The sequence below is a fragment of the Pezoporus wallicus genome, unplaced genomic scaffold, assembly GCF_028554395.1.
Source record: "Pezoporus wallicus isolate ANWC-B61680 ecotype Strahan unplaced genomic scaffold, APGP_CSIRO_Pwel_v1 contig_5524, whole genome shotgun sequence".
NCBI classification, from domain to species: Eukaryota; Metazoa; Chordata; class Aves; order Psittaciformes; family Psittacidae; genus Pezoporus; species Pezoporus wallicus.
This window is the reverse complement of record NW_026636622.1, coordinates 1,635,510-1,661,527: the sequence shown is the minus strand read 5'-3', so window position 1 is coordinate 1,661,527 and position 26,018 is coordinate 1,635,510. Positions and strand designations below refer to the sequence as shown.

The following is a 26,018-nucleotide window of genomic DNA, read 5'->3' as shown; positions in this document are numbered from 1 at the left end:
AGCATACAAGAAATGGGGCAACACAACAGGCTATCTCCATTAGTAATGCACCTTGTAGATTAGTGTAGATTTCCAAAAACTACCTAGATAATAAAGCCTTTATTTTGAACTGTTCTGCCTTGTTTCCCACCCCAGTCCCATAAAATTATTGTGCAAAGTACTGTACTGCATTACTAGAGGTATCTGTGAAGGAATTGTTAGGACTGAGGTTGTAATGTATTTTGGAGTACTTTGTTCCATTCTAAAGCTCTTATTACTGAGGTATTGTATGCCAAATACTTTAGACAGGATTTCAGGGCACATTAGACTACTTGTACTTGACGGATAAATGCATGAATTAGTGAAAGTAGCACATTCATAATAATAAGTTTTTATAACTGGAATTTAAAGTTTAAATGTTTTGAGATTTTTTTTTTTGTAGAACAATTAATATAATTCCTAAATGTAGTTTTAAAACATTCTGAAAACATATTTCCCAGGTGTTATGCTACTCCTTGATTCCTCTAATGTCCTGTAGCTACTGTTCTCTTCATCGCTGATATTTAACAAGTATTTTAGATCACTTGGTAGCTTTTGTATGCTTGTGTCCTTTAAAGAAGTTAGGGAATATTTTGATACGTTTCTTCTGCTGAAACATTTAGCGTCACCTTCCCCTACAAGAAGAGGTTAAAGATTAAGCATTTCCTCCTACCCCAGAAATAATCCTGGAAAGGGATTTCACTTCTAACCTTGTGCACATCTCATTGAAGTACTCTGAGTATTATTTACTGATTTATTTTTCCTATGGTTTGCCTGTTTTTCTATATTACTGGTTTGCCAGTGGTCACTGGATGGGGAGAAGACTAGCATATGCAGGCAGACTTTCTGTTATGGTTAGAATTAACAGTTCCTTATGTAGTTAGCTGAAACAGTGTAGTGCCAAGATCAATAATTTATTCTCTTCTTATGAATTTCAAGTTAGATTACACACATACAAAACAATGAGGTGGTTGGTGACAGCCAGCATGGCTTCACTAAGGGGAAGTCCTGCCTGAGCAATTTGGTGGCCTTCTATGATGGGGCTATGGAACTGTGAACAGGGGCAGAGCAGTTGATGTCATCTACCTGGACTTGTGTAAAGCATTTGACACTGTCCCACACAACATCCTTGTCTCTAAATTGGAGAGACATCAATTTGATGTATGGACCACTCGGTGGATAAAGAACTGGCTGGATGGCCGCCCTCAAAGACTTGTGGTCAATGGCTCAATGTCCAGCTGGAGACCAGTAATGAGTGGTGTCCCTCAGGGATCGGTGTTGGGACTGGTCTTGTTCAACATCTTTGTCGCTGACATGGACAGTGGGATTGAGTGCGCCCTCAGCAAGTTTGCCGATGACACCAAGCTGTGTGGTTCGGTTGATACGCTGGAGGGAAGGAATGCCATCCAGAGGGACCTTGACACGCTTGTGAGGTGGGCTGATGCCAACCTCATGAAGTTTAACCATGCCAAGTGCAAGGTCCTACAGCTGGGTTGGAGCAATCCCAGGCACAGCTACAGGTTGGGCAAAGAAGAGATTCAGAGCAGCCCTGCAGAGAAGGACTTGGGAGTGCTGGGCCATGAGAAAATGAACATGAGCCGGCTTCAGTGTGTGCTTGCAGCCCAGAAAGTCAACCGTATCCTGGGCTGCATCAAAAGGAGCGTGACCAGCAGGTCGAAGCAGGTGATCCTGCCCCTCTACTCTTCTCTCGTGAGACCTCACTTGGAGTATTGTGTGCAGTTCTGATGTCCTCAACATAAAAAGGTCATGGAACTGTTGGAACAAGTCCAGAGGAGGGCCACAAGGATGATCAGGGGACTGGAGCACCTCCCGTATGAAGACAGGCTGAGAAAGTTGGGGCTGTTCAGCCTGGAGAAGAGAAGGCTGTGTGGAGACCTCATAGCAGCCTTCCAGTATCTGAAGGGGGCCTACAAGGATGCTGGGGAGGGACTCTTCACTAGGGACTGTAGTGATAGGACAAGGGGTAACGGGTTAAAACTTAAACAGGAGAAGTTTAGATTGGATATAAGGAAGAAATTCTTTCCTCTTAGGGTGGTGAGGCACTGGAGTAGGTTGCCCAGGGAGGTTGTGAATGCTCCATCCCTGGTGGTGTTAAGGCCAGGTTGGACAGAGCCTTGGGTGACATGGTTTAGTGTGAGGTGTTCCTGCCTGTGGCAGGGGGGTTGGAACTAGAGGATCTTAAGGTCCTTCCCAGCCCTAACTGTTCTGTGTTTCTGATTACGGTTAAGCTTTTTCAAGTCCCTGAGTAAGCTGAATGGACCATGACATACTATTCTGCACAAAATGTAGTATGGAGTAGCATTCTCTTGAATGCAGTAGTCCCAGTCATTTGGCAGAAGTGTAGTTTAAGTGAGATTTTTAACCCATTTTCTGGGTTCCAGCAGCATGCATTCATCCTGCATTTTTGACACAGTTGAGTTGGATACTTAAAATGGAACAGCTTTTTGAAGTCTTGCTTCTCTGAATTTTCACTGATTTCAGATTCTAAGAATAGTCCTCTTTTTTTTTAAAAAAAAGGGTTTACGAATAATGCTCTGCCATAAACCTGAATAATTTAAGCTTCTTTAAAAACGTTTGCCTTGATTTTCTCCCCATTTACTGTCCTTTTGTGTAATCTTTTATGTGAAAAAGGATAAAGGAATTGGAAGATCCTTGCCTCATCCTGTTATTTCTGAAAAAAAGTTTTGCTAAGAATAGTCTTTTAATCTGCTGTCATAACAGCTTCTTTGCCAAAATGTAGAATTAGACACGTTTTCTTTTGATAGAGCCATTCTGCTTTATGATTTCTGCAGCAAAACTGACCTGCAAGAGACAGTTGGGAAAGTGTTACTTCATATATTGCAATAATAGGATTCATCATGGAACCATCTGTAGTGGAGCTTCACGTGACATTACACTGAAGAAGCTGTATTCTCCCCATGAGATATAACACAGCAGTGTTTGCAGAGGGATTTTTTGTGTGTGTGTGTGTGTCTGTAGATGTAGCACTATTCATTCTGATAGTGCTTCTTCTAGAAAAATGCTACCTATTATTTTTTTTGTGTGTGTGTTTAAAGTCACAGTTAATCTGCAGCAATAGAAATGCCTGTTTACAGGCTCTTTAATACTGCATGTTGCAGCCTATCTGTCTCTTCATTTACATCCTACTGGCATGTGAATCAAACCGGTTTTACAAAGGAAGATAGTTATCTTAAAGAGTCTCTGCTAATGTCTAATCAATCACTTCTTAAAAACATAATGTTTAAGAACAGAGGAATTTGCAGTATCTTCCATTACAAATGCATCATTTCACTGTGCAACCTTCTGTGTTGATGTCTGTGTCATGTATATCCTTATCATGAAATACAAAACCCTGGAAGACTTATAATACAGAATGCCATATAGTAGCAGAGTGTCAGTGTAAGAAAGAAAATCAGAAGTGATTTATAACTTGGTGAGGATATGTACGTTAAGTAACTGCTGTTGGCCACAGATGATAACTTTCCAGAGAGGATGTGCTGGTATTCTAGGGCAGCTGTCTTTACTGGTCATGTTAGAGGAACTGACTTGACAATGAGAAATGCTGGGAGGTTGTAAATGCTGCTGTTGTTGTTGATTTGGATAAACAGGGCTGATTTGACTATCACCAAAATTAACTCAGATAAAGTTTGGGTAAATCTTAAACTTTGTAAGTCTCAGGACAGTTGTTAGGATGTTTCAAAAACTTATGTTGGTGTCTTTCTCTACAGGTCACTTCATGTTCAGAATATGTACCTTTTAAAAATATATATTCCAGAAACCAGGGAATCTGGATAGCACGAAGTTAATATTCACAGATGATGAAGAAGTGGCAGGTTTCATCTCCTTTGCCACAAACCATCAGACTTTCCTGCTTCCTTTGAGGAGAGGGAGATGGCTGAATGGTAGATAACCAAGCACAAATGTTCACATCTTTTCATGGAGCTGATAGAATGCATTCGCTTATGCTTCTTTCTTTCCTTGTCTTCAGGTTACTGGAAGTCTGATTTTTAGACCATTTTTAGATCATATTTTGACTTATTTTCACATTCTTCTGTTTTCTGAATCTTAATCTTGTTTTACTTCAGCTTGCCATATTACAAAGCTAGAGCTGCTGGTGTCTGTGATGTGTGTTTTACTTAATTGCCAGGCAGAGCCTAAGCCAACAGGCTGTGGATAATTTTCTCCTGTGACCAGCTGCTTTAGTGATTGTCGTAAAGGGGGAGATAAAACTGAGTAGCACTGAAAGTGCCAGAGGTGAGGCCAGTTACTGGACTGGTGTAGGTATTATGAGTGTGCAGAAGATAAACAGAAATGTGCAGTTCAGTGTGGTTCTTTTCCTGTTCTTTGTGACAATCTGTTATTGTCTCTGTACCGTTAACAAGCAATACCTTAACTCATGGATGACTACTATATGCTAGTATTTTTTTTTTTTTGTAGTGTAATTGCTGTAGCGTACAGAGTGGCATTATGTGACAATATTTTAGAGTTTAGAGAAACTGAGGTGCAAGAGTAGGAAGGTAGATTAAGTGAAATCCTCTCAATAAGAGCTTTATTGATAAAAAGCAAATACTGTCTCTTTTCAAAAGAGAATCACTGCAAAACTGATGTCATTTGTGAGTAAATTACTGTGTGTGTGCATTTGTTACTTTGTTCTTAATTTTCCTGATTGTGCAAGGTGGTGTGTTTGGCAGTAAAGATTCAGTTCTCAGCTGCATTTTGTTTGATATTAAACAAAACAAATGTTTTAGAAGCAGCAGAAATTATATCAATTGTCTTATTTTGGATCTTTTGTATGAGATGTTTCACAGTACAAGAATTGTGTTTAGAAACACACATAGCAGTTAAATATTGAGTTTTATATAGAGGGTACTCTGAAGTTGTGAATGTAGGTTCAGCATTTGACATTGGAGCTGCTGACCTGCGTTGAGGAGTAGTGTTTTCTTAAACCACTTTAGACAATATTGCTGTTTGATACTGGGTTTGAATAAATGCATGCTGCTAGCTTCTGAGGAAAATGTGATGTGAAGTGTCCGTGCTGGCCTGGCCTGTGCTCCACAGGGAGCAGTGTGTGAAAGCGCTGTTGGAGCTTTGGTGGCTCTGTCCGTGCCAGCTGGCTGAGCAGTTCTAGGAAATGGTTCAGCTGGAGCAGTGCTTAACAACAGGAACTGGGTTTGTGGCTTTCTATGCATTTGCATGTGGTTTTACGCTACCTATTTCTAGATAAATGCCAGTATCTCAGTATTCTGCTAGTTGCAGTCTTCATTTTGTTGCTGCCAATCATAGGTCTTTCTTTACTGTTAAACAACCTCTGAATTGCTAGTTACTTCTGACATTAACCTGACCTTTTGAAGTTACTTGAAACTTGGAAGTGGAAAAGCTCAAGTTCCAGTTGCTTAATACAACAATCGCTGAGCGCTGCTTACTTTCTTGAACTTCAGGTTTACCCATTTCAGGTTCAGCTGTTAATATTTTGGCACTGATGATAGCAACCTGTGACTGATTGCTATTTCTGGCTGCCTAGTATTTTAACATGATTTGATGCAGGGAATTCAGGCATAAAATGTAGTGTTGAAAATTAGCTGTTTGAGCTCATCCCTGGTTTTATTATTAACGTCTTACTGTGTCTTGTGAAACATTTGGGGTGAGGTTCCAAGAATGGCAGTAGAAGAGTAGCTTTTCTGCTTTTGGCTGAGAGGCTACGGTATTGACCAGAGTAGTCTGACAGAAGCAGTGGTAGGGAACATGCCAGCTTCAAGTTCCTGGCTGTATGACTAACCCTGCAAATATAATCCTTAGGGTGTTACAGCTTCAGTGGCACTGCAGAACGTGTTCTCAGCCTTGGTGAAATCACCTTGTTTGAGAGAGGAGCAGCATGAAAAGGCAAAACTCAAGGGGCTGTGTTTGTCAGCAGCTGCTACTGAAGGGCTCTGCTTGGGAAAAATGTATGTTCCTCTTCCCTGGAGAAATCCTTGACTGACTGCCAGTAGTAACTGTCCTCTCATTTCTCTCCCTCCAAAGCAAACAAAGAAGCTCCCAAGCAAGTGCTACTGGTGCTTGTAGGTCAGGCTGTTTACCTGCGCTCTGCCCCTGTGCTGCGGCTGATGTCACGGCCCCTCCACGGGAGTCATGTGCTAATTGAAATGACCTGAAGAAGGAGCAGGTCAGTTTAAGATGAAAAAATTAAACCTGAATTTGCTATCCTTATTTATGTATATACATACTACTTTTAGTAACTGCTAGTCTGTCCCTAAGCTGGGACCTGACTTTCAGTAGCTGTGAAATTTTATGGGTGCAATCTGCCCCCTTCCATAACACACTGGAATTATTTTTATTCAGTGGGTAATGCAATGGCTGGCTTGGCTGTTACAGTCATAAAATGTGTAAATATTAGGCTGGGAAAGATTTAAATTGCAGGAAGCTCACTAAAAGTAATAAAAAAAATTTAAAAAAAAGCTCTTTCTGTTTCTATGAAGAAGTTCTCTCCTTTCCTGCTCCCAAATTCTTCATTAAGATAAATGTTAAAGATAAAAAGTTCACCCATATTTGCAAGGAGAAAATATAGAGGGCTGTGCCTGGCTGTCTGCTGAAGAACTCTGAATTATTGAGAAGTTGATGCATTTGTCAGCAGCTCTGCAGGTAGCCCTGGTGTCTCCCTAGAAGATTAGTTCATCCTCAGTGCTCTTGGATTCTGGTTTCTTGTCTTTTCCTCACTGTGTTTTACAGGTGGGGAAAAGAAAGCCCAACTCTTCCTCTACTAATTCAAGCTTCTCTTTGTTGTTGTGTTTTTGGTTTTGGTGTTTTTTCTTCTTGTCTTCATGTTATCCTTAGTAAATCTTAAAGTTGTATTTCTGCCTTGATTCAGGATCTGGAAAAGCTTTACTTTGTTTCTGGTTTTTAAAACATTTTTTCTTCCATAATCCATAGTCATAATTGGCAGTTAGAAAGATTCCTTTTCACAGGGTAGTCCAGGCTGCTTCAGCACTTCTAGAAAACTATAGGGGAGATGCAGTTTCTTGCCTAGGTGTGAAGTGCAAGGTCTGGACTTTGTGAGGATTGAAGGAACTGCTTCTGCTATGAGGAAGCACAGGAGCACCTCTGCTGGAGGCTGGAAATGGAGGAGGTTGGCCCCAGAACTGGCTTTGTTGGAGTAGGGGATGCAAGGATTTTTGAGGCAGAAAAGGAAGTAAGGAATGGATAGTGTATACTGCTACGTCTGTGGAGAGAAGTATGGGTCTAGAGAGCAGAGGCAGTCCAAAGACTGGAGAGATGTATGTGTTGCAAGAAGGCAGCCTGGTTTAGAGCGTCTGAGAGTACCTCACCTGCAAAAGATTCTGTCAACACTAAAGTGGCTGCATGTACTTCAGCATGTTCAGTCTTAAAAATGCTTAGTTTTCTCCATTTGAGTTCCTACTTCCAGTCACTGCTAATCTGGGTGAAGACTCAAAGCACCTCATGATTCTTGGGGTACTTCATAGTTCTTTTAGACATCTGTATATGATGGTTTTAAGAAAGGTCTCTCTGTGAGGTGGTAGGATTACTTGTCTGTTGCAAACAACTGGGATTTGGGGAAACAGATCAGTTGTGGAGATCAGAATCAGATTATTAGACTTTCTTCTTGTGAGTGCCTCTTTCAAAAAGTAATACAGCTTCTTAGAATGCTCTTTTGGATACAATATGAAGTATTGAATTTAGCAGAATTTTGTATTTTACTAAGGGCATTTTTATTGACCACTGATAAATAAGTACAGACTTTTTATTTATGAGGTTAAGAATCTGGAAAAAGAAGTTGAATTTTAGATATTTTATGAGTCACTTACAAAGCCAGTTTTATGTAAATACTCTTTTCCAAGCAATGTGATTTGTTAATTTTCATTGTCACAGGGGAGACATACTTCCTCCTTTGCTTAGACCCTCCTGTGCTACCAACTGTCCTACACACAGATTTTGTGTTTAAGAGGAGAGACAGTGTTCCTTTTAATTTTACAAATGTCTGTATTTTATTTTTCTATAGATGGGAGAGGGGTCACTGTGCAGGTTTGAATTGGAATTCAGTAGGGGGTTGTGAGGTGCGTAAAGCTGCTGTTTGAATGGTAAACAGCTCCTTAATACTGACTGGGGCTCCAAGTGATTTTTTGAATGTGGAATTAGGTTCAGTTCATTGTGTTTCATTCAATTAGGTAATTTTTTTATAGAACAGTAGTAATGTGAGTATTGGCCAAGAAAAGGCAGCTGGTGAATGAAGCTGCTAAGCCACTGCCCATTATATTTGAAGTGAAGTTCCTGACGACTGGAAAAAGGGAAATATAACCCCCATTTTCAAGAAGGGGAAAATGGATGACCCAGGGAATTACAGACCAGTCAGTCTCACCTCTGTGCCTTTCAAAATCTTGGAGCAGATTCTCCTGCAAGGCATGCTAAGGCACATGAAAAAACAATGAAGTGCTTGGTGACAGCCAGCATGGCTTCACTAAGGGGAAGTCCTGCCTGACCAATTTGGTGGCCTTCTATGATGGGGCTACGGAACTGATGGACAGGGGTAGAACAGTTGATGTCATCTACCTGGGCTTGTGCAAAAAGCGTTCAACACTGTCCCACACAACATCCTTCTCTCTAAATTGGAGAGACATCAATTTGATGGATGGACCACACGGTGGATAAAGAACTGGCTGGATGGCCACACGCAAAGAGTTGTGGTCAATGGCTCAATGTCCAACTGGAGACCAGTAATGAGTGGTGTCCCTCAGGGATCGGTGTTGGGGCCAGTGTTTTTCAACATCTTTGTCGGTGACATGGACAGTGGGATTGAGTGCGCCCTCAGCAAGTTTGCCAATGACACCAAGCTGTGTGGTTCGGTTGATACACTGGAGGGAAGGAATGCCATCCAGAGGGACCTTGACATGCTTGTGAGGTGGGCTGATGCCAACCTCATGAAGTTTAACCATGACAAGTGCAAGGTCCTACAGCTGGGTCGGAGCAATCCCAGGCACAGCTACAGGTTGGGCAGAGAAGAGATTCAGAGCAGCCCTGCAGAGAAGGACTTGGGAGTGCTGGGCAATGAGAAAATGAACATGAGCTGGCTTCAGTGTGTGCTCACAGCCCAGAAAGTCAACCGTATCCTGGGCTGCATCAAAAGGAGCGTGACCAGCAGGTCCAAGGAGGTGATCCTGCCCCTCTGCTCTGCTCTTGTGAGACCTCACTTGGAGTATTGTGTGCAGTTCTGGTGTCCTCAACATAAAAAGGACATGGAACTGTTGGAACAAGTCCAGAGAAGGGCCACGAGGATGATCAGGGGACTGGAGCACCTCCCGTATGAAGACAGGCTGAGAAAGTTGGGGCTGTTCAGCCTGGAGAAGAGAAGGCTGCTTGGAGACCTCCTAGCAGCCTTCCAGTATCTGAAGGGGGCTATAAGAATGCTGGGGAGGGACTCTTCATTAGGGACTGTAGTGATAGGACGAGGGGTAACAGGTTAAAATTTAAACAGGGGAAGTTTAGATTGGATATAAGGAGGAAATTCTTTCCTGTGAGGGTGGTGAGGCACTGGAGTAGGTTGCCCAGGGAGGTTGTGAATGCTCCATCCCTGGTGGTGTTCAGGGCCAGGTTTGGACGAAGCCTTGGATGAGATGGTTTAGTGTGAGGTGTTCCTGCCTGTGGCAGGGGGGTTGGAACTAGATGATCTTAAGGTCCTTTCCAACCCTAAGTATTGATTCTATGAGTTAAGGGGTTGGTTTATTTCCCTGAATGTCTTCCCCTTCTTGGTAGATTCCTCAGATTACAGTTACTGTCTTGATATTCAGGTGAGGTGACAGAAATACATGAAGGTAACTATATCCAGAAAAAGTCAACCTGTCATCTGTCTGGGTCATGTGGTTAGAGCCAATATATGAACTTGTAAACTGCAACGTTAAATCACTGGAAAGATTGCATTAGTATTAATGGATTTCATTCATTTTTAATTTAAGACTGCGTAGAGCTTTCCTGTAAGAGGTACCTAGAATAGAGTTGGTTTAACAGAGAGGGCTCTAAGCCTTCCCAACAGATCAATCTGGCAATGACATTTGCCAAACCACTGAGATATTTTTTTTGTATAAACAGATGGTAGTATGTCCTCTTAAGTTTCATTTTGCTGCTGCATACTTACAAGTTTTTTGCTTTAAAACTATATTTATTTTCCTGTATCAAACCTGTCACCTTTTCTGAATTTCCTCTTTAGTGTTTGACTTTCTGGTGGCCAAAAGATACATTGAAGTGTTCTTTCTGTTATTTTAAGAAATGTACCTGCACTGCACTTCAGACTTGTGGTATATAAGAATCACTCCAGGATATTTGTGGTTCTGTTTAATAGTTGCTTGCAGAAAATAGCTCCTTAGATGAAGCTGTAGAGTTAAGATGTTGTGCTGTGCCCCTCCTCCTGTGAGTAGTTTAAGCCAAAGGGAAGACTCCGGTAATGCAGACCTACATTAGATGATGTGCGAAGCACTTCCGCATCAATTACTCACAAGCTAGAGACCTCATTAAACATGTGCCATTGTTAGGAGTAGTTTAGGCAATCATGTGTTAAGTTGTTCAACTTAAAACCACCTGACTTGTGAAGGTGTAATTTGAAAGCTGTGTAAAATGTTAATTAATCCTATAGTCAACAATGAGAGTATTTCTAAAACAATGAGAGTTTTAGAATAAGCTTCAGGCGTTTCAGACAGCTTTAGCATTTATAATGGTCTGGTAATACTTTGCTTCAGTGTTCACCCAGCTAATGTTAACGCCTTTTTCTGAATTCCTTATCTGCATCAACATTTAACAGAGCTGGAAGTAGTGTGAAACATAACTTTCAGTTTTAAGTGCAGTATGGGAAAGGAAAACATTATTAAAACTGTGATTACTTTTGTGAATAATTGAATGACTTATGAAGTTACTTTTAAGAAAAAGAATGATTTTGTTTTTCCATTTACTAAATTTGAGCCTTTGAAGCATTTGTTTTATTTAATATCTGAAAACTGGGCTTTGTTTGCAATACCAGTTTAACAGATGTCTAGAAGCCTTTAAATGTGACAGCTGAGAACTAGACAAGCATTCAGAAATACATGATGCATATAAATCAGCTATGTGCCAACTGTGTTTTCACAAAGAAATTGTATGAAATTCATTAATGCTAGAGCTTTACATACGGAATTCATTTGTTTGCTTTCAGTAGCAATCTAGCATATACTTGAAATACTGTTGGCTTTCTCTAGGTCAACCATAGATTCCTACAGAATATTTATTTTGCTAGTGTTAGACCCTTTTCTAAAATGAGTTATTGAATCATCATTGATATGTGCCTTATGTCATTATAATGTTGATTATATTAATAATTAATTTGTTCATGTAGGTAATTATTTTAAAATTGCCTTTTCCATTTCTTCATGTCTTTAACTGTCATGATCTTCATCTTTTGTCACCCTACTTCTGAGCAACTACTGCAATAATCTTTAGTTGTAAAACAGCTCTGCCCAGGAGCCCTCAGTTTTCAGCATGTGTAGGTAGATCGCTGTCTTAGTTGGTATTTGTTTTCACATAAGACACATCTTGCCCCAAAGGCTGTTTGCTGTCTCAGCATCCTAATTTTCTTCTAAGACTAAGCACATTTATATTTGCTCTTAGGAAAGGATTGCCTTAGAAACCATGAGCATGAGAATCAAGTCGGGTTCCACACAAAACTTCTAGCTAATGGTGGTTGTTGCCTCTTACGTTTTTTCTCATTTCTTATACTGTATTACATTTCAAGGTATTAGGATATGAAAATGTCTTGTTGGCTGTACTTCTTCACTGCAGTAGGAGCAAACTGAATACATTTAATTTCTTACATAAAAGAATACTTAGGGTAAGGTATTGTGTGATATGGCATGGGATGAATCCTGGATTTTTGTTTTATATTGTCTAGTAAAGGTATAAGCCAGCAATTACAGAGCAGTCTTAGAGACCTAGCTGTACAGAGCATATGTTTCTCCATCCTTTAAGTTGGCACCATTCTAGTCAATTTTGTTTCCATGTCCCTCGTGGGAAAATTATCTCTTGGGTTCCATTTCTTTGTCTGAAGAGGTGTTTCTCAAATGTAAGCATTTTTTTTTTTTTTCAGTTTGCAGTGCAACCTTTGAAGCTTTCCTATCGTTACTGTCTCTAGTGAGGGAAAAGTGCAGAAGAGGTCATAAAATGTTTTGTGCTCTTATGTAAACTGAGAGATCCTTTCTTCCACAAAACCTGTTCCATTTCTGCTCCTCCGTATGCCTAGAATGCATGCGTTCAGGTCAATGTGTGAGAGAAGAAACATTATGCATAATTATGTGTTGTTTTTAAAGTGATCTTTGATTTAAAAAGCACAGACTTTGTATCTAATGTGAAGGCTAGCAGGTGTGATAGCCAAGAAGATATTATTTGATGGTAGTATTGTTCTGAAGGTGAATAACTCGGATGTCTAGCTGAAAGCGTGTGGTTTTCCAGTTAAATTCTAATTGTGGAAACATAAACTTGCTGTGGGTAACTCAGGCATACAACACTTAGGGCCTGTGTCAGCTGGGCAAATTGTTGTAATTGTTTCAGATAAACTTCTCAGAGTGCTGGTGCAGATGAGCCTGGATTGATCTTAAAAGCAAAATGTGTTTGCCTAAGTCCAGCCATAATGACATAGTGGGTGCAGGTCTGATAACTCTGTCTGCACCACAGGCTCTGCATAACCATAAACCTCTACTGAGCCACAGGAGTGCCAGCTCTAGTTCAAACACGTTAAGTTTATTTACAGTTTGGGAAGGTGCCGAGTTGAAGCTCTGTTACTTTGGAGGCCCCTTTATAGCACCGTCCAGTGGTATAGATCATAGTCATAAAAAGCATTAAATAAAAAGGGATCTGGAATGAGCATCATGTCATCTCTCTGCCTTCTAAAGCAATGAGTTTACACACTCTGCAAAGGCAAGCTTACAAAATGCATTGCTATTGTTTATAATATTTTGCATTGCAAATTTTTGTTTTACCTAAGACTTAAATCCATCTGGCCGTTTCTAAGGTTTTAAATGCACCTGCAGTAGGATTTTTTTAAAGTGAAAGCTGTGTGACCAAAGTATTAGCTTCTCTTTCCCACCCCATATATCCATCCCAAATCCCATTTCTCAATTATATTTAGGCTGTACTGGAAAAATATTTTAACATATATTGTCCATAGATTGTTCTATATCTTTTTTAGTAAGTTGAATATTTTCAGTATTCGAGACAAAGTTTGATATTAGTATACAGCATTATCTTCCAGGTACCTTGAGGTCAGCAAGTTTATATCAAACGGGCTTGTTGAAAAATACTAAGGTATATGCCTTTTTTTGAGCATAAGTAAATGGTAGAAGTTTGCATATTGGTGTATAAACATTGCTATATACATGGTTTCTTTTATTCTAAACTCACTTTTTAAATATGCTTATTTTAAACCTGGGTGAAGAAATTTAGACAGTCTTCATTGTCAGTATTACTCACTTGTGAAGGAGTAGAATGGGGTGTCAATAAAACAGTTTTTGCTATACTAGTTAAGGTTAGCCGTAACACTTACTTTCATAGGTACATGCTACTTGTTTTTTCAAGGAGCTACAAGCTCAGTGCATCCATGTTGTTGCTTTTAGAGCTTAAACTTTATGATGCTGTATAAAAGAATTGATGATTAGAAATTCTTGACCATCTTAAGTCTCCTGCAGGACTGTTGAGTTCTTGGTTGCTTTTAGTGGAATCAGACTAAAACTCGCACACAGCCTTGTAGGAGCCCTAGAGAACTTTCACTGTATGGATATAGTGTTATTTCCATTGACAGCATTTTGTTGTGTTGCTTCAGGTAAATAGTACTTGTGGCAATCTAAATGATTAATAAGCTAACGTGCCAAACCTTACCATGCTATTTTAGGATTCAGTTTTAGAGTATCCTTACCTTGAGTAGTTGCAGGCTGTATTGAAATTTGCTTAGGCAAGCTGTTTTCAAGGAAAAGCACAGTAATTGATATGGAAGAGGAAATTGAAGTGTTCTGTGGGATTCTTCCCCTGCTGATGGTTGACAGTGTTCTGGCAAGTTGACATTTAATGGGACAAATGTATTATTAGTTTCCTCATTAATAATAGAAATATGGAATCTGCATCCTGCCTTTCTTCCCATATGTGCTTCTGCAGAATTGCTAGAAATTGGAGCTAAATGTCAAATTTTGGGCAGGTGAGTTTATCTGATACAGCTTAATCATGTTTTAATGAAAGACATTGCAGGCATGGATTGTGTAAGAACCTTGAAAGTCTTGACAGTTTCTGAATTTAGACTTAGTTTAATATTTAAAGACTGAGACTTTTGGTGTTGTGGATCTTTGAAGCTAGACTTCATAAGACTAGTCACCAGTAAATTAGCAGATAAGGAAATAATGAAGTCTTTGACTTTGTTCTGGGAGGTATATTTACAGAACTGGGCAATCCCAGGCGCTTCTGAGTATATTTTTGTGAGAGGTGAAGAGACAGGGAGCGCAATAGATTCTGAGCTGAGTGGGAGCAAAGAATTGAGTGAAAGTAAACTTGCTTATAAAATGAGAGGTTTACACTTTCCATGGTTGATGGAAAAAACTGTGTAGAAGCTGTAAGAGACTTTGAAGCAAGGGGTGTAGAGGAGATGGATGTCAGGCTGAGGAATCTGTAATGGCCAGATGAAATGCAGGAGGGTTGGAGGCAAGGGGAAAGTGTTTGGTACGTAAATATAAAACATTAAATTTGGAGTGGTGTTCTAGAGCTTCTGTGTGGAAATGTATATTAAAGTGCAAAAATGCCCAGTTGTATCTGAGTTTTCCTCCTGTGTTTTGACTTTTACTTGCGCATTGCACCTTGACTTGAAGTTTCTCAGAAGTTCTTTAAACTTCTTTTTCAGAAAGAAGTCCCTTCCCTGAAATAGTGCCTTACTGAAAGTACAGAAGTAGTTTGGTTTTGGAGTATGTCAGAGCAGGGCTGTTTGTTTTTACTTACTACCTCCTGTAAACTGTTCCTGCAGAAGCAATCTTTGCACTGCAAAAACCATCTCCCCAGTCCTGCTCTTTATTTATTTCCTAAGACTTGGAAATATTGCCAAGTAGTGGTCTGAGAAGCTTTCAGTCTTTGCAGTCCTGCAAGGCTAGTGATGTATGGGTCAGGGTAGCAGTGGGATGTTTGAGGCATGGTCCAGGTAAGATCAGTTCTCTTACAAAATACCCACAGCTTTATAAGAACATCTGTTAAAAGGAATAATTACTTAAGAAATTTAAGGGGAAGCATTCACTGAAAGTTTCTTGTGATTTATTTTGTAAATAGATACACTGGCAACTAGAAGGTTGAGATTTTTAACTGTCAGTGGAAAGATGTAGTGCACTGTAGGCTCTTCAGTGTTACTCAAGCAATGCATAGCATACTTTTAACAACATTTTAAAAGGTCCAGTAGTAAGCAAAGTCTTTCAGACCATCATCTGATAATTCTTGTATAGAATGTTATTGTTTTTTTCCGTTTTCTTTATTTATTTGCTAATCAGAGGTTTTGTTTGGATTTGTTTGTTTTGGGGGTTGTTTGGTTTTAGCTTTAGGTTCAGTTGGTGAATTTTACAGCGGGGTAGAAGCAAATTTAATTACATCTGACCCTGAATCATGTCCCTCAATCATTTAGCTCATTCTTTTTTTAAGTAACCCATAATAATTAAACCATTGACAGCACAAGTTTGTAACTTGTGTTGAATTAAGATAGTATCACAGAATTGTTTGGGTTGGAAGGGACCTTAAAGACCATCCAGTTCCAGCTCCCCTGCCATGGGCAGAGACACCTCCACTATACCGGCTTGCTCCAAGCCCCGTCCAACCCGGCTTTGAACACTTCCAGGGACAGGGCAGCCACAGCTTCTCTGGGCAACCAGTTCTAGACTGGAAAGTCTAGCAGATTCATGTTGTGGTTTTTTTTTTTTATTTTATTTTCTAAGTGTAACTCTTAAAATGCCCTGAATTGTGGTACAGTGTATCTACAATATTAAGTTTAGGAATTTGTGTTGGAATAGTTTATATATATATATATTTCATAGCTACTTAGGTAGATTTAAAATATTTGAATTTTTGAATGTGAGTATTTTTTGATTGTCGAAGTAGGTATTGTAGATGCTTCCTTTCTCTATTTAGGCAGTGCAATGAAAAACTTTGCCTCTAAATGATTTCAAGCTTGGGGACCAAAGACATCTCATACTGTGGGGCTTGACGAAGCCTAATTAGACATATCTTCCTTAGGTAGGCCTGCTTTTCTCCATGGGTATTGAAGGGCAGGTGAGGACACAGCTCTTTGAGAGAGGTGAGCTTTCTGTTCCTCATGCACAGCAGGGAGTGGAAGTGGCAAAACTGAAGATTGATGAAGAGGGGGAGACTCAGCCTAGAATGAGTGGGAATGATGGGCTGGTACATCATGCATGTTGTAGTCCTGATTAGAGCTGTCTATTAGCCAAATAATAACCAGTCCTCATGAATAGGCGAAACTACCCTTTGTGCTTTCTCTCTGACCAGTGGGCAGATTCCCCAGCATCCCTGGCTGGAGACACCTTCAGAGTGTATCTTCTCTCTATGATACAGTCAGTCACTGGTTAAAGTGAAAGAAATAATTTGTATAATAAACCGTGCCACAGACTTGTTGGTTTTGTTTTTTTTTTTTTCTTTAGGATCAGCATATCTACTGAAATAGTAGAGGTAGGGCTTTTCAATTATGATGATTAGACTTAGTGTACAGATGTGTTGGGTTAGGGCTTTTTTTAATTTGTCTTTGGAGCAAAGATTGTAGGCTATAGGCAGTACCTAGGTGACTGCAAAGCTCATAGCTTCAGAAAGGAGTGAAATCTTTATTATAGAAAGATTACACACATATGCTGGAATATGCCCAGATACTGGTTTGAGTTATAAAATAGTTAGCAAATACAGGTTTTCCAGTACATAATAGCAAGCACATTTTGTAATATGGTGCAGCAGATGACAAAGCTTTAAGGTGATAAAATTTGCTTGATAAAAAGACCATGTGTGGTCTACATGTAAAATCTGTTTCTAAGAGAATACTGTCTCTCAAGATCCTTTTCTTAAACTATATTTGCTCTGTTTATGAAGTTCACCAAATTGAAAAAAGTTAAAAAGTTCAATAAAATGCTTAGATTTGGCTACTCGAAATATTGACCTTTAAATGGGAAGGTATCAATATTCACCTGAAAACCTTGGATGGGGGGAAGCTGTCTTTCCTGTATTTGTTTCTGAGGATTTATCCAAAGTGGAATATAAAATTCTCATTATCTTGATGCTCTGCCTACTAAGCTGTTCCGTTTAATCTGGCATTGTTCAATGTCACATCTTAATACAGTTTCAGTGGGTAAACTCAATAGTTTGTTTTCTCAGCTGACAATGAACAGATGTAGGATTGTGTGAAATGTTGTCTGCCTTCTTTGTTTCCTGATTTTCAAAAATTTGTTTGGCTGATGGCACACCTTCCATAACAAATTGTGCCTTTTCTAATTCAGTTGTTTTTTTTTTTGTCATTTGCGTTTGTTGAGCATCTTTATTCCAAATTTTTGTGTGATTACATCTGTGAAGAAAGTGTTGAGAAAGAGTCACAGTGTTATAGTAAACAGGAATTTGTACTAATAGACATCTGTTGCAGCTACACCCAAAACCCATGTAAAGAGAAGATTGTCAGTGCACAGTTATCATCAAAGAAACAGGAAATGATACAGTAAAAGCCACCATGCAGGTTTTTGTTTTCTCCTGTGGACATGTGCATTGAGGTGTTGCCTGCCTTTTTTTTGATGATTGCAGTGTCTGGAAGTGCTGTTAATGTTTTGTCCCTTTTGTTGGAAGGGAGTTCTGGGGAGTGTCTGGTCCACACCCTGCTCCCTTACTGCATGTGTGTATGTGAAGGGATGGCAGAACTCTCGGAGTTCTCTGGATGACCTGTAACTTCCTGCCATTTAGAATCATAGAGTAGTTAGGGGCCTTGAACACTGCCAGGGATGGGGCAGTCACAACCTCCCTGGGCAATCCATTCCAGTGCCTCACCACCCTAACAGGAAAGAATTTCCTCCTTATATCCAATCTAGACTTCCCCTGTTACCCCTTGTCCTATCACTACGGTCCCTAATGAAGAGTCCCTCCCCAGCATCCCTATAGCCCCCCTTCAGATACTGGAAGGCTGCTATGAGGTCTCCACACAGCCTTCTCTTCTCCAGGCTGAACAGCCCCAACTTTCTCAGCCTGTCTTCATATGGGAGGTGCTCCAGTCCCCTGATCATCCTTTTGGCCCTCCTCTGGACTTGTTCCAACAGTTCCATGTCCTTTTTATATTGAGGACACCTGAACTGCACACAGTACTCCAAGTGAGGTCTCACAAGAGCAGAGTAGAGGGGCAGGATCACCTCCTTGGACCTGCTGGTCACGCTCCTTTTGATGCAGCCCAGGATACGGTTAGCTTTCTGGGCTGCAAGCGCACACTGAAGCCGGCCCATGTTCATTTTCTCATCAACCCGCACCCCCAAGTCCTTCTCTGCAGGGCTGCTCTGAATCTCTTCTTTGCCCAACCTGTAGCTGTGCCTGGGATTGCTCCGACCCAGGTGTAGGACCTTGCACTTGGCATGGTTAAACTTCATGAGGCTGGCATCAGCCCACCTCACAAGCGTGTCAAGGTCCCTCTGGATGGCATTCCTTCCCTCCAGTGTATCAACCGAACCACACAGCTTGGTGTCATTTAATTGTCTGTTGTCATATAAGATTTTTGATGCGATCCATTTATTTTTCTTATTCTATAATGTTTGCCCTTTTAGGATAGTATCTTAGGATCATTCCTAAAAATAAAATACTTCAGACACATGCCACCACATTCCTACAGACATTAAAAAGAACCTACATTTGCATATGCAACTTACTTGAGAAAGTGTCTTCTGTTCATTATAAAGAACTTTGCCTTTTGTCAGATTTTATAGAGTTGTAAAATCTTAGTTTTTCAAATGTTATTTATTTACAGGCCAGAAGCAAAATTTGGATGAAGTGATCTAGCTGAGTTGCCATCATGAGCAGAAGCAAGCGTGACAACAATTTCTACAGTGTTGAAATTGGAGATTCTACTTTCACTGTATTGAAACGGTATCAGAATTTAAAACCAATAGGATCAGGAGCACAAGGCATAGTATGGTAAGGTTTCTCTAAAATGTAAATGTGCTTGTAAGTTCCTGTAGCAGAATTTTCTGAGTCCTTTTACTGTTATATGTTACTGAGTAGGAGTGTGGAAAACAACTTTTATGTGCAAAATGGCAGTAGTAAGTGTTGGCTGGTTTTCCTCCTGGTTTGGCTGGTTTTTCTGGTTTGTTCCTGGTTTTTCCTCCTGGTTTGGCTGTTGGTGTTGCTTTTTGACCTATGTCCTTTCCTGATACTCTTCTGTGCACATTCAGGCAGCTCTGCACAAATTAATGGGGCAAAATAAAAAAATGGATTAAGAAACTAATCCTAATCCCAAAACACACAGTTTACAGTGAAATAAAAGCCAGAAATACTCTATATAACATTTGCTGCTTGTAAATCCTTTTACTTCTGGAAATGGTTTGTTAGGGAACAGTTTCACTTAGTTTCATAATCATACTGATTAGTAAGCACTTGTGATACTGACTGTTATTGTAATATGTTAAATATGTGAAGCAAGTTTGAGAAAATACGATTTCACAACGTAATTCTTTGAATAAGAGTTCTGTTGTATACTGAAGAGTGTCTGATTGATATAAGATTGGAGACCAATAGCTGCTTGTAGGTGCTGTTTCCTGTGTGGTGATGTTGTCCCAAAGGTAAATGTTTGTTTAAGCAGCTTCTGAGTTTTTTGGATGTTCAAGAAAAGGATGTAGATAGAACAGGAACTTGCAGATTTTCCAATTTATTGTAACTCTTAAGATGCTAACCAGGGGCATAAAAAATACAAAAGAAACATTGAGGAAAAGAAAGGGAGTGAAAAGTGTAATCCTTTTAATCTTACTTCTCCCTATAACCTCTTTACTACCTTGGTCTTGTCTTTATCAGCATTTAGACCATATGTGATATAGGTGGGTTTTTAATTCGTATTTGTGTTTCGGCTGGGTTAATAATAAAACAGTGTACTTAGTCCAAATGAAAACTTGAAGGCGGGTACCCTAGAAAAGGGTTGGTTTTGAAATGGTAACCTTTGGCATAAAGATTATTTGGTCTGTAAATAGTAGCAGCAGCAAAGCAACTTACCTGAATTTTATTTACATATGTGTTAATATAATGAGGACATAGACAGTTGTTTGACTAGAGTTTGTTTATAGGAATACCTGCAAAAGCTTTAGATGTTAATGTCCTTCTGATTCCCAGTCATACGTTACTGCCTGTTTTCCATATTTTCTGTCCCTTCTAGAGCTGAGATCCAAAAACTGACCATTTAATTATTCTTGTATTATTTTGTAACTGCTGCTAGTAGTAGTTGAAGACCTTTTAGTTAGACTCCTCTGATTATGCTGGGAAGGACTGGATTGCTTATGTGGTTAAATCTTGTCCATGTCTGGAGCAGATAGAGTGTAATTCTTGTGATTTGGGTTGGGTTTTTGTTGTGGTTTTTTTGTTGTTGTTGGTGGTGGTAGTGGTTTTGTTTTTTCTGCTTCAAAACCTGATCTAAATTGATTTGGAGGAATATTGTGTAGGTGGCCTGAAGGCTCAACCATATTTAATACCGAAATAGTTTCAAAGCAGTGCCATTAGGTACTGGAGATGGGGAAGTTTAAATACTGATACAGGAGTCCAATGTTGGCAGTCTTTCCTGTCTGTCTTTCATAAGGTAATCCTTATCTTGGGCGTCAGTGGGGGAAATTCCAGATAGTGGAAAATCTAAACCAGTGAAAGTTACCAGTATATGTTGTTTTCATTTTTTCTTTCTTTAGGAAGTACTAGAGTACTTAATGATATGTAAAAATAAATAAAATTTCAAGCCTACATGCCATGTAGACAACATGATTTTTTTTGTTTGTTTTTGAAAGAGTGACTTGGATTCAGTAGATGCTGATCATTTACTGGCAGGTGTTTTTTGTAAGGTTTGCATTCGATTCTTGATAAGAAACAAGAAAACAGTGTTTATCCTGCTGAAACTTTCTTCGTAACTGATAAATATCCGTGAGTCTGCATGGTAGTCAGCTGTTGTATTACTTACAGGAAACAAAATCCATGCCTTCCTGTCATGGGAATGTGATACGTTTTGGAGTTGTCCTCAGTAACAGCCTGTCACTGAATCGTGTGACAATCTTGGCATTAGTCTGCAAACAAAGTGTTACTCTTTTTTTTTTTTTTTTTTACCAAGTAAAAGCCAGTGACATCAAGATACTAAAGCTTGTTTAACTTTTTCTGTTTGCTTTATCTTGACCTTGATACTCTCATTGTCATAAGGAAATTAAGCAACTGTGTAAGTGAAAGCATGAGACCTTTATTTAACCTACTTTTCCTCTCTCCTCCCTTCCTTTTAGTATGAAGATTTTACCTGAACTTGATGTGCTTTTTATACTTGAAGTGTTTTGGGTATTTTTAGGTGGTCTGTTCTTGAGTGCCAATAAGTGGCAAAATATCAATATCTTTAGTGAAGTATTTTAGGAAGCAGAGATCCTGCATTATTTTGCGGAGATTGTCGTGTGTTAATACTAGAAATCTGTGAAACCTTTCTAAATTTTGAATCACTCAGTTGTTACATACTTCACTATTATACTACCTAAAGGTGAGTATCAGTGGAAATTTGGTCTAACTGTGGGCATGATATCAGGTGTCTGGAAAAGGTGGCAATTAGCATGGCTTAAAGGATCTTGATACTGAGATGTAATAATGTTATTTTTAATTGCAGTGCAGCTTACGATGCTATCCTTGAACGAAATGTTGCAATCAAGAAGTTAAGCCGACCGTTTCAGAACCAAACCCATGCTAAAAGAGCCTACAGAGAGCTTGTTCTTATGAAGTGTGTTAATCACAAAAATGTGAGTGCAGTGTCCTGCTTTAAATGTTAAAGAATTAACTAGAAGGTTGTTCTTTGAAGTCTTAAAAGTGCCCTCAGAGGATGACATCCTCTGTAGATTATAGATATTTTAATTGCGTAGTGGTATCTCCATGAGAAGTACAGAAGGATCTTTCAGGAGAGCTATTATTGACTAGTTTTAATACCTGCCCAATCTTTAAATACCCCCTTCAAACTCAGGAAGGGAGTCAGTGTTATATTGCTACAGTTTACAAGCAGCTGGCAAATAAGAATACCATGAGTGGTAAGTACATCCTTTTATTTCTGTGGCTGCTGCTAGACAAATAGGAGAAAAAAAGGTTGTAATAATTCTATTGTATCAGGTTTTTTCTTTATGCATGAATGAGTTGGGAATCTTGTGTTGTGAGAATAGGAACTGTCTGATGCTTGCAAAGCTGTGGAGTAGAGCAAGCTATAGAAATATTTGGTCTACATCACAAGGGGAGAGAATAATAAATGGTAAATTTATCAGAGTCGAACTCCAGAAGGCTGGTATTGTCCATTTTCTCTTTCAGAGTTGGCTGTGTGCAGTCTTCCTCGCCTTCCCTATTAATTCCCCTTCCGTAAGATAAAATGGCTGCTAGGGAAGGAAACAGTGATAGATGACTTACTCTGTCTCTTAGCTATTCAGGAAAATTTTGTGTATTTTCTGTGTCAATGGCAAAATTGTATCTCTTACATAGTCTGTCAGTTTTTAATTTTATTTTTCCTCATAAGCAATAAAAATGTTACCAGGTCTCTTCAAACTGCAAGTAGGAGGCAGCGGAAAACTGACTAACTTCCTTAGGTTTCAAACTTTTAGTGTCATCTTGTTAATGCACAGAGTGTTTCTTGATTATGTGATTTGTGGAGAAAAAAGTACTCCTTCTACAATATTAGTATCACAGCATATTAGGCCTTGTTGAGCCACTGAGCACCTCGAGCTTCAATGTGTACCAGGAGGATCTCATCAGAATAATGGGTATCAGTTTTGAAACGTTGACTTTGCAGCTTTGCTATTGCTGTGGTGCAGTTATACTTCCTCTCCCTCTTCCTACAGATAATCGGCCTACTGAATGTGTTCACACCACAAAAATCCCTGGAAGAATTTCAAGATGTGTAAGTCTGATTTGAAATAGAGCTGGGATTTAATTTTAAAAATACACAGAAAGAGGAATGAGGGAAAGAGTACAATAAAATGACAGTATTACTTGATTATTATTCTTTTTTTTGTCTTTTTTTTTCGTAAGCTACATAGTGATGGAGCTCATGGATGCAAATCTTTGCCAAGTGATTCAGATGGAGCTTGACCATGAACGAATGTCCTATCTTCTTTACCAAATGCTGTGTGGTATCAAACATCTTCATTCAGCTGGAATTATACATAGGGTAAGTGAACTTAAGTGAGGATCGTTTCCATTTCACCTGGTTTGGCCTTGAGTACTTAAAGACAGAAAAAAATAAAACGTAGCAGAAAGGGCTGAAAGGAAATCATCACATTTCCACTGTAATTCTGGAATGAACTTTTTCAATGTTTGGTTTGATAATAATCTGCACAGAACAAATAACGATTTTTGAAGCGAGTTACATTACCTCCTCCAATTCTGTGTCATACTCTATTTTAGTAGTCATAGCAGGAAAGAATATCTGAATGTGTCTCTGCCTTTACTGTTTTGGTAACCAAACCTGAAATCCCATCTTCTGAAAGAACTGCCCATTGTATTTTACTAGCAGAGTAATGAATAAATATCTGAAGTCTCCAGATAAAGAGATGGTGATTAAGACCTGTAAGTGGAACTTTCATATACCTGTGTGTCACAAAACATTCACTCAGACTGTCCTCAGGCAAAACTGACTACTGCTTTTTAAATGGCATGTGTGTGTTGCAATCCAGTCAAGACATCCTGCATTTAAGCTGGCCTGTTCAAATTGAACATTTCATATATATATTCATATGTACTGTAAAGTTTGCTTGAGATGGTCTAGTTATAGCTTTTCAGATATGATCTCTGCTATTTTGGGAAATTGTAAGCTTCTATTTCTGCAGTGCTACATTTTTCATTATAATCTTTTAGAGAGATTTGAAATTTTTAATTTCTGAAATTATGCAGAAGATGTAATTAAGCATATTAGATATGTGATGCTTTCAGACAGTGCTACATAGTCTTCCTCATGGGTGAAGTACACGGTAAAACAAATCACGAATGGCAATTCTGAGAACTAGGACAGGAGCTGCTGTGTTAGGGTGCTTGTCCAGTTCAGTAGTCCACCTCATTGTGACTGACGTGTTGTATGGCTTGCAAGCTGTGTCTGGCAGTACGACGTTCCAGTTTTCTGTTTTTCCCTCAAGGGAACAGGGACAACTGTTTGAATAGAGAATGCAGTTAGAATGGGCAAACACTGCTTCCTTTTTCCAGGTAGCTTTAGTATGCGTTGGCTGCCTCATTCCAGTGAGGAGTTCTGGGAGGGAGCATGATGGCTTCCTTCTTGCTTGCAGTTTGCCCTTAACTGCTGTGTTTGAAAGATAGGCAAGGAAAGGTAGGCAGAAGCATAACCTGCAACCAGGCATTGCACCCTGTGCTTCTTGGTGGACATTGAGACAGGTCAGTGGGCTTCTTGTGTTATTCTGGGAATCGTAGGCAGGACTAGGTTACTTCACTTGCCACAGCTGTGGTATTGTATATTACTGAGGTTATGTAGGTTTTTGTGTCCTGATGCATGCGCCCATGGGATTGAAGTAATGGGTTCGTATGCAGCTTGACATTTTATGGTCTCTTCAGTAACTGGCTGTGCAAGATTAATGCTGCAGGTTCTCCTAGGTCATCTTTGGTTTTTGGAAACTGCATATTTTATGGACATGCTCGAGTAGGTAATGTAGGAGTGTCTCTTTCTGTGCATCTTGGCGCAGGCAGGAGGGAGCTTCTAAAACTGCTTCAGGGACAGTTTGTGCTCCTATAAAGCAGGCATCAGACCCTCGAGCCTGTAGAAGTCATGGATAAATATAAACATTCATACATTTACAAAAAAGAACTACCTACTCAAGTAGTTGGGCAGGAATAAAAACAGCTTTGAGAATAAAATTCCTGGTTCTGTAGAGATGGGTGAAGTCTTTGAAATGCGACATACTGGTACAGGGATAAGCTATTCCAAAGAGACTATAGGTACAATTGCTGTGTAAATAGTAACATATATACGCATGAATGCTTTTGAAGAACATGGGCAGATACATTTCACTTACATGTCTTCACGGTACATTTTCAGCCTGCAGCTTCTTCTCGGACTTTGCTAAAAGATTAGGTATGTTCAAGCAAAATGTTTGCATTGCTTACCTGCTGTGTTTGTTATGCCTTTATACTTCAAGGTGTAAAGTATCAAAATCCTGTTTCCCTGTGGAACAAGTCAAGCAAAACCTCAGAAGACAAAAGAGGGCATGCTTGGAAAGAGATCATATAGTAGCTGCAGTAGTTACTCTTTATACCACTCTGCTGGGCTTTCAGCACTACTGTCCTTAATATCTAAAGCTTGTTAGTTTACTGAAACTAGATACTCCTTAAACATAGTCTACCTTAGTGTGGCTGCCCGTGGAGCATTCTGTCTGTGAATCTAGTGTACTACTTTAGTGTCCTCTAAAGCTTTAAGCTTTTTTTGGTGTTGGTAGTTTCACATGGTTTTTAACTGGGTTTTTCTGCTTTTAACACAGCTGTGATAATCTCGACGTCTCAGCAACTTTTTGAAAGCTTGCTGAATGAGTGAAATTACAACAATCTGTGTATGTGCCTGCAGCACTGGATGCTGCCTGCCTAGAAATAAGTGGGGTTTTTTTCATAGCAGACTGGCGGCACCAAACAAGGCAGATACCAAACACAAAGAGTTTTAGACAATTTCACCTCAAAGTTGTAGGGGCAAACTTAGCTGCCACGTCAGTGGATAAGGATTTGATTTTGGT

The 26,018-nt window shown here is 39.5% G+C and overlaps 1 protein-coding gene across 6 annotated transcripts in view; it reads left to right on the top strand.

The window, feature by feature from the left end:
* The window catches only part of MAPK8 (mitogen-activated protein kinase 8), a 53,016-nt gene that overhangs the window by 11,766 nt on the left and 15,232 nt on the right, over window positions 1-26,018 (top strand). For 2 of the 6 annotated variants that reach the window (XM_057401055.1, XM_057401061.1), the window contains exons 1-5: window positions 6,176-6,199; window positions 19,067-19,233; window positions 21,926-22,055; window positions 23,133-23,191; window positions 23,323-23,461. In XM_057401055.1, the coding sequence (XP_057257038.1) occupies window positions 19,112-19,233; window positions 21,926-22,055; window positions 23,133-23,191; window positions 23,323-23,461 (450 nt within the window). In that variant the 5' untranslated portion in view covers window positions 6,176-6,199; window positions 19,067-19,111. Of the gene's footprint in view, window positions 1-6,174; window positions 6,200-12,295; window positions 12,320-19,066; window positions 19,234-21,925; window positions 22,056-23,132; window positions 23,192-23,322; window positions 23,462-26,018 lie in introns of those variants that run through there. The other 4 variants (XM_057401058.1, XM_057401059.1, XM_057401056.1 and 1 more) reach the window with 3 other exon arrangements.